At 27.0% G+C, this 8276-nt stretch overlaps 1 protein-coding gene across 1 annotated transcript; it reads left to right on the top strand.

The window, feature by feature from the left end:
• The first annotated feature begins 1383 nt into the window (after positions 1–1383).
• Positions 1384–7307, top strand: LOC130798297 (uncharacterized protein C24B11.05-like). Its single transcript, XM_057661227.1, has 9 exons — positions 1384–3170; positions 3972–4045; positions 4351–4416; positions 4528–4625; positions 4767–4804; positions 4936–5023; positions 5104–5433; positions 5548–5613; positions 6736–7307. Exons 2-9 carry the CDS (start codon positions 3991–3993, stop codon positions 6883–6885), a joined length of 891 nt encoding a protein of 296 aa, XP_057517210.1. The 5' UTR covers positions 1384–3170; positions 3972–3990; the 3' UTR covers positions 6886–7307.
• The last annotated feature ends 969 nt before the right edge of the window (positions 7308–8276 follow it).

Here is an 8276-nt window from a genome sequence, read left to right as displayed (position 1 = left end):
TTTTCATTTGGGCTTGAAAAATAGTTCATCCTAAATATTTTGTCTTTCTCTCTTCTATGATTGTTTGAGGGGTTTTTTTTTTTGATAATAACAATTTTTTTTATTTGACATAATATTAGAAACTGACATTATAAAGTCATTGTTCAAAATCACCCAATAAATCTTTCAAATAGAATATTAAATTAGTGTCAATTTTTTTAAAAACAAATACATTAGCATTTCTTATCCAAAAAAATCTTTCTACTACGGCATAATAATATGTATAGTATATTGTTAAATATTAATCAAACTAAATTTCATTTTTATTAAGAATATATTACGGGTACCATCAATATCATCATTACTATATTTTGTCATTTTTAGGTAATATTTTCATTGTTCATAATCATAAGTGATATTTTTACTTAAATTTGGCGGATTATTAGTATCGCTACTTCTTGAACTGACTAGTACTAATAATCATAATATTATGTACGTCCACCTAAATTAACAAATTATTTTGGTATTGTTTTAATTATTAGCCATTGTGGTGGTAGAGCAAACTACTAATACCTTATAGGAGATTGGAGTGATTGATTTGACTAACTGATATCATTAACTGATTCAACCTGCTGATTTTGAACCCGAAACTATGTGTAACTTTATCAAAAATAGCTTGTTGATAATAATAAGTTGTTTCACTTAGCTAATTTATAAAATAATAACAATAGATGATTCGGCCATCCAACCTTCTAACTATCCATTTCCTAATAATGTTCTATTAACATGGATTTGGTCCCCTTTGTACTAGAGAAGGTATTTTGGTGGATGTATTTTTGTAGCAAACTATACAACTTGGATGCTTTTTAAGCTAGGTTGGGTTGAGTCTGGTATAGAAGAGATATGAGTACAGAATTATTAGTGATAGAAAATAAAAAAGGTGATTAATTTAAACTTTTTTAAAGTTTGATTAATTTGATCTCCTTATTTAGAATATTATAAAGATTAGAATAAAAATAATAAAATTTTATAAATTAAAGTTCAGTGATTAAAGTGGCGTAAAAATGCAAAATTTAGAGTTTTTTATTCAAATTATTATACAATCTACAACTGACACTCTCTAGTGTCTATCCCTTTGTGTAAGCAACATCTTTGTGGTTAGTTGTTTTAAATTTGCAATATTTTCTTTTATGAAAATGTCAACACCATTATCTTTCAATTTCATCACGCACTCTCTCTTTCTTTTAATATCTTCCACCTAATTAAAATTTTTCTACTATTCCGTAAGTATTGTATCATTCTATTATGTTATTATTTTAAAAACATAAGAATTTTAATTTGCATTTATATAACATACTTTATTAAAATAATTATTTGTAATTAGTGTATCACTTAATTGAATATGGTTATTTTGCTAACTTTACAGTACCTATGACCAAATACTCAGTATTTAGGTAAGATTTACAGAAAAAATTAATGGATGTTACTCCTATTATTGTTTTCCTTTTATTTCCCCAACAGAAAGTGTTCTAAATTATAAGTACTACTTCTAGTTTTCAAACTTTGCGTGGTAAGTCCACCAAGTATATCATTATTGTTGTGCTTTATTAGCCTTTTCTATTAGCCTTTTCTATTGCTAGCTCTTTTCTCATCCTCTTCGTATTACTTGGTTTAATTTTGGTTACTTGGTTTATCGGGTTTGGATATTCTCGGGTTTATGTTTTCTAGGTAATATAACACTTTTCTATACCATATTGGGTCGATTTAAATTTCAGATCAGGTCAATTTTAATTCGGATTTATATCGGGTTAGTTAATTACAGTTTAGATCCAAATCGATTATACTGCAGGTTGAACCTAAACTACAAGTGGGGTCATTTTCTTTTTAGGTTAGCATTTTTTCGGATTATTTTGGATCTTTAAATTGGTCATATTATTTTTAGAGTTATGCATCGATTATTTTTTGGATTCAGATCGGTTAAAATCCAATTCAATTGAAAATATGTAAATTAAGTAAAAATCTCAAAAATTATAATATATTTTTACTCAAACTCTATACATAATTATAGGATAATGGATGGGAGTATATCTAATGAATAAGCTCATCTAGTACCAATTATTTGATGAAAATTAAGATAGATATTGAGTGTAGTGCTCCAATAATTAGACTCATATATATACCAATTATTTTATACATTGTAGCCTTTCTTTTGGGTAGCTCTCCTTTTGGTTCACCATGAGCTGTATGCAAACTCAAATAAACAACATTTTAGTTACCAACCCAACACGTTTTTCAGAAAGACCCGTCCAAATTGTTCTTGTTTTCATTCCTTAATAAGTCCTTGAATCATTCATCGAGTTTGTTTTTTATTTTAGTGATTTTTAATATACAAAAATTTTCAAATAATTTTCTTTTTATAATAATTTTTTTTTCAAACATCAAGTTATTAGTAAATCAAATTCTATCTCAGTTAAACAGCAAGTACTCTTAGGTTCAATGCTCACCTAGTTCTCCTCCCTCAACCTACCCTGTAATAAAAAATAAAAAATCACATTATTAATTTTTCTTTAGATCAAAGTAATATCTGTAAATTTTCATTGTTACGTTAGTATTTAATCATCATATGACCTATTAAACGCAAAGTGTCAAATTATTTTTTCCATAAAAATAAATAGTTAAAACGTTTATATATCATCAAAATAGAAATACTTGAAAGTAAAAGTTATACAAAATGATTGTATAAATATAAAAGAAGTATTTTATAATGTAATTTTTCATATAAAAAATTACTGTAAAATTGACATCATAAATTATTTAATTTTATATTTATGAATGCGTCCCATTCATCCACGTCATAAGTCAATGACCCAATGGTCAAGATTGAATTGGCCAATTTCCTTAACTCGTTGTCATTTTATATTAGTCATTTTTAAATAATTGCATTCAAAAATAATTACACACATCATATCAAATAGCTTAATTACTCAAGCAATGACATGTAATACGGCCCACATAAAATAATTTTTTAAAAAAAATTAAAAAAATAGCAGAAAAATCTGTGCTTATTGGGCCTATATAAAGGATTCAGATTAGAACCATTTTCCTTCCCCCTCTCCTCTTTTTTTTTTTCTTACATTTCGTTGCAATTACATATTCTTCTCTCTTGAACACCCACAATCTTTCATAATCTGGTATGTTTTACTCTTCATATCATTGTTAACCTTTTATTTTCATCTCAAACTTTTTTTAACTTCAATGTTGGTCATATATACGCATATATTTTTAAAAGACAATTAATTTAATCAAAATCCAACCCGATATAAGGTGGTTAAGGATTCGAATCTCCATTAATTTTCATTTTAAATTAAAGTGAAAAAAGTTAACATCATATGTGAAGAAAGTGTAGGAAATAAGGAAGATAAATTTAAAATATTTTGTTTTTATATTTCCTACAGAAAGTATAACCTCTGATGATCCATACTTCTAGTCTAAAAGATTTTAGTATATGAGGCGCGTAATAGACAATATTTTGAGTAAATAATATATACTAAGACTTTAATTACGGTGGATTTTCCACTTTGAATTCTTATTTAAAATCTAAAAATAACCCATTATATGCAAATATTTATATATAGTAGAAGAAATGATTAGTGAGGACTTAAAATTTGAAAAACAAAAACTCGTACATTGGAAATCAAATGGGAATAAGAAAACTTATTTTTGTTTACTAATTTTTTAACGTAATTCACTAATAATCAGACACACTAATAATGGTTTGATTAATTTTTTTTATATATTATTATAAAAAGTTTTTATTGGCCTAAGAAAAAAAATAATTACTTTTCATCATTATGTGAGGAATATTATACGTCATGTCTTTACTTTACTAGCCTATTATTATTATTATTAAGTAAATCTTCATCAAATTGACTTTTAATTAAGCTGATGCGAATTGTTTTTTCTTAAAAAAAGTTTTTTGTATTTTTTATCAGTACTTACAACAAAATAATTATGGCATACGAGGATAGATACGTGCAAGCTTCAAAATATGATTGTCTTTTGTTTGGTAAGTTTTCATCTCTCCCGATTTTACTGATTTACTACTCCGTCTTACTCATATTGCTGCATTACAAATATTATATAACGTTAAAATGATATTTTTATATTACTCATCTGAAATTATATTATTGGGAATTAGATTTTGTCTCATACTGATTATATATCAGTATTCTTGATAAAAATCTCGCGTTCAATAATTTTGATGGCCCCTTCATCAGCCCACCCCTTTTCCGGGCCATCAGCCTACACTATAACCAAAAAAATATATAATTATTTTGATAGCATTAATCATATATATGTTTCTATTGACAGATCTTGATGATACTTTGTATCCTCTTAGTTCTGGGTTGGCAAAAGGAGTTCTCAAAAACATTCAGGGTAACTAGTCTATTTATATATACATACATAATTTTTTTTATCATTTTTCATTATTAATTATTAAATAATATTATTTAATTTAAAAATAATTATTTTTGAAAAAATCCACAGATTATATGGTTGAAAAGCTTGGTATAGACAGGAGTAAGATTAATGATTTGTCCAACCTTCTATACAAATATTATGGTACAACAATGGCTGGTCTTTGTGTAAGTTAACTTCTTATTTAGAATGGTACATCATTTAATTATTTGAAATTTGAATTATTACATTTTAAGACTTAACTAGTACCTTTCATTAATTAGATTATTAACAAATTGTTTGTTTATTTTTGTGTATTTTTCTTGCAGACCATTGGTTATGATTTTGACTATGACGAATATCATAGGTGGGCAAGTTATTAAAACTATAAACCTTTTTATATTTTTAGATTAGTTTTTATCAAGTAAATTTATTTTGATATATCCAACAAAAAATATTACTTTTAACTTAAATGTTTAAAATCACCTTTTTTTGCAGTTTTGTACATGGTAGGTTGCCTTATGAAAACCTTAAACCTGACCCATGTCTAAGAAGTCTTTTGTTGAGCATACCTATTCGAAAAGTGGTAAGTTTCTTTTATAACTCGATTCTTTTTCTATATAATTTTTTTATCAACCTTAACATATGCATCCTTTTAACGTGCAGATATTCACAAACGCAGATAAGACACACGCTATTAAGGCTCTAAGTCGACTTGGATTAGAGGACTGTTTTGAGGGAATCATCTGTTTTGAGACTCTTAATCCTACCCATAAAAATTTCGCTTCCGATGATGAAGATGATATCGAATTTGTTGGATCAAAGCAGAATCTCAACAATAATAATAAAAAGAATGAAATATTTGACATAATTAGTCATTTTGCTAATAACCAAAATGATGCAACAACATTGCCTAAGACACCCATCATTTGTAAACCATCAGAATATGCATTTGAGAAAGCTCTTAAGATTGCCAACTTGGACCCTCATAGAACCGTAAGCTATTTTGAAATTTTTTTATACCATTTCACATTTTTATCTCATATTTTATTTTTTTTTTATTCCTAAGTTGAATTCAAATAATTGGAATATGTGTTTTGTCCTTTTCAGATATTCTTTGATGATAGTGTCAGAAATATATTAGCCGGAAAGCGTGTGGGTCTTGATACAGTTTTGGTAAGCAATTTTGAAGTCCTACTTCTCTTCTATTTCTGCTTCATATTTTTCTTCACAACATAATATTATTTTCAGTAATAATTTTAATAAGATAGAAGAATATCAAGTATACAAGCTGTGATTTTGATATTAGTAATATTACCTCTAAATTATAGTATCATTATAAACTTTTTATTAGTAGTAGCTAGTAAATTTAAAATTCTCATATCGACATAATAATTAAAAGACATATATTTAATTTCGATTCTAATAATACGTAAAGGTTAATCTTTATTGAAGCTCAAAGTGGCATGACCCCTCTGAAATGTTTTCAATCATTATAAAAAATAAATTTTTATATATTACTACTATAACAGAGAAAGATGTAGCTTAATAGTTAGGAGTATAGTTTTTAAACGTTTAAAGTTTGACCGTTATAGTTGTTTTGTTTAAATAATTACTTTAGTCCCTGGGCCAAAATTAGTCACTAATAATATGTGCTAAATTTGATTTGCATAAATTATTATAATAAATAATTCACAATATGAGGCAGCTAGCTAGGTTTATTGATAAATAGATGTGATTTTTTCTGATATTAGGAGTCTCTTAACCATCACAGTTTACCATGCACCTCTCATAGATAATAATCTTATTAATCACATCCTATTTTGGGTTTATGTGATAAAAGCCACATAACAATAAATTTTTAAAAAGTATTTATTTTTATTAAGATTATTCTTGTATATTTTTCTATTTTATAAATACGTAAAGAAAGAGTCATAGAAAATAATCAAATATAACAAGTCATTTTAATTTTGTTGTTCATACCCATCTGACTTGTCAAATAGAGAACTTAATCAAAGCATAAAAATGAATTAGTCTCCACATAGATAATTGTATGATAATCTTGAGATGTCAATTTTCATTAATATTATGCTCAAAATGGGACCTACATTTTGTTCATTTATTTTTGTGGTGGATCCAAATATCTCTAAAAATTTGTGGAGTTGTAATTTCTTTTAATAATTGATAATAAGATAATTATAAATTGTCAATTCTCATAATAATTTTGCTCCTTGTGGGTCCCTGTATTTTGGTGTTTATATAATTTTAATTTTGGAAAAATGTGGTGTATGTATTTAGGTGGGTACTTCTCAAAGGCCCAAAGGAGCAGATTATGCATTGGAGAGTATACATAATCTAAGGGAGGCATTGCCACAACTATGGGATGCAGATTTGAGGCCTGAAATTTACTCTGAAAAATTATCAATTGAGGCTTCTGTAACTGCTTAAAGTATCGATTATCTTTTGATTCGTGATTTTCATGTTCGATCCAAATTCTTATCTCTGGGCACGAAGCAGAATGAATAAAAAGATCGAATTTGATATTAAATAAAATTCAATGCGTTAAATCAATTTTGAAGCGCTAAAAAATTAATAATAATAGTAGTTGTAAATTATTATATTGTATTTATATAATATCAAAAAATTGATAAAAAATGAATTTATTAGTAAAAATATAAGGTTTTATTTTTTCCTAAGTTCTCCAATAATTTGGCATGATGTCAATTCTTTAGCTAGCATGTCCCACACTTAGGTTTGTTGGTTTTTTCTTCCTGTACTACTGGAGTCCATTAACCAGTTGGCAACTTGGCATTTGGCAGCCATTGCATGCATGTATGAGATTGAGAAATAAAAAATAATAATTTTATTCATTTGTTTATTTAATTATAGACATTAATTAATTAACATTGCTAATTATTTTATACACCAATTAGCTTCTAGAAATGTTTGTTGCGTGAGATTGACTATCATAGAATGACAACATATATTGGACGTAACCTAATAGCAATAAAAGACAACAAAAGTTAGTGCAATTTCGATTTATTTGGACATTCTTTATAAAAATGTCATATGTTTGAAGTTTTTATCGTTGAATAGTGTAGTAATTTGTTCAAATTATTAATTATTAAGGACTCATATAACCTTTAATTTAAATAATTGGATCAGCTGCATACCGATGCAAAAAGCATGAATGACCAAGTAGGAAATTAAGTTGATAAGAAACGATAAATGTTTATGGTGCAATTAATGGATTAGGTTAATATAAGCAAGTTAATGATGATTTAAAACAATAAATAAAGCTGCCTATACAACTAAAAACAATTATCGAGGCTCACCAATAGGCTATGTCCTTACTAAGACATAGATATATTGATTGTCTTTTTAAGGACAAATTTCATATCTTGAAGGAATTAAAATAAATAAATAAGTATCTAGAAGAGAGAATAAAACATCTGAGAGTTTTAAGCAAGCAAGGTAGATCTTTTAGACGTGATTTAGGCTTACTAAACAGGTGCCAAGATTGTAGGATTTATATTGACATAGTTAGGTCGTGAATAAAAAAGGATCACAATATAGATAGGATATATGTTCGATCTTGGTTGATTCAAGTTGTGTTCGTTCGAGCACATAACATACTCGTTCGAGCAAGATAGTCTTGGTAACTTCTAATAGATTTCTTGGCTCTTTTTCGTGATTCCTTTTGTCCCCACTTCATCCAAACAACTTCATACAAGTGTATCATTCATTTGCTGCCCCTCAAGAAAATTTTTTATTCAATCATCCATATTTGTTTTGGCACCAATTTTGAATGATTGTGCTACTTCTAGCCACCAATGATC

This window comes from Amaranthus tricolor, chromosome 13 (genome assembly GCF_026212465.1).
Source record: "Amaranthus tricolor cultivar Red isolate AtriRed21 chromosome 13, ASM2621246v1, whole genome shotgun sequence".
Classification (NCBI taxonomy): domain Eukaryota; kingdom Viridiplantae; phylum Streptophyta; class Magnoliopsida; order Caryophyllales; family Amaranthaceae; genus Amaranthus; species Amaranthus tricolor.
The sequence above is the reverse complement of the archived record's forward strand: the minus strand, read 5'-3'. Positions and strand labels throughout refer to the sequence as shown.

What these genes read in the sequence shown, in the direction of transcription:
- LOC130798297 (XM_057661227.1), top strand. Translation starts at nt 3,991, where the DNA reads ATGGCATACGAGGATAGATACGTGCAAGCTTCAAAATATGATTGTCTT. An exon ending in AGTTCTCAAAAACATTCAGG is followed by an intron (nt 4,417 to 4,527) that starts GTAACTAGTCTA and finishes AAAAATCCACAG; the next exon opens with ATTATATGGTTGAAAAGCTT. An exon ending in GACTATGACGAATATCATAG is followed by an intron (nt 4,805 to 4,935) that starts GTGGGCAAGTTA and finishes CTTTTTTTGCAG; the next exon opens with TTTTGTACATGGTAGGTTGC.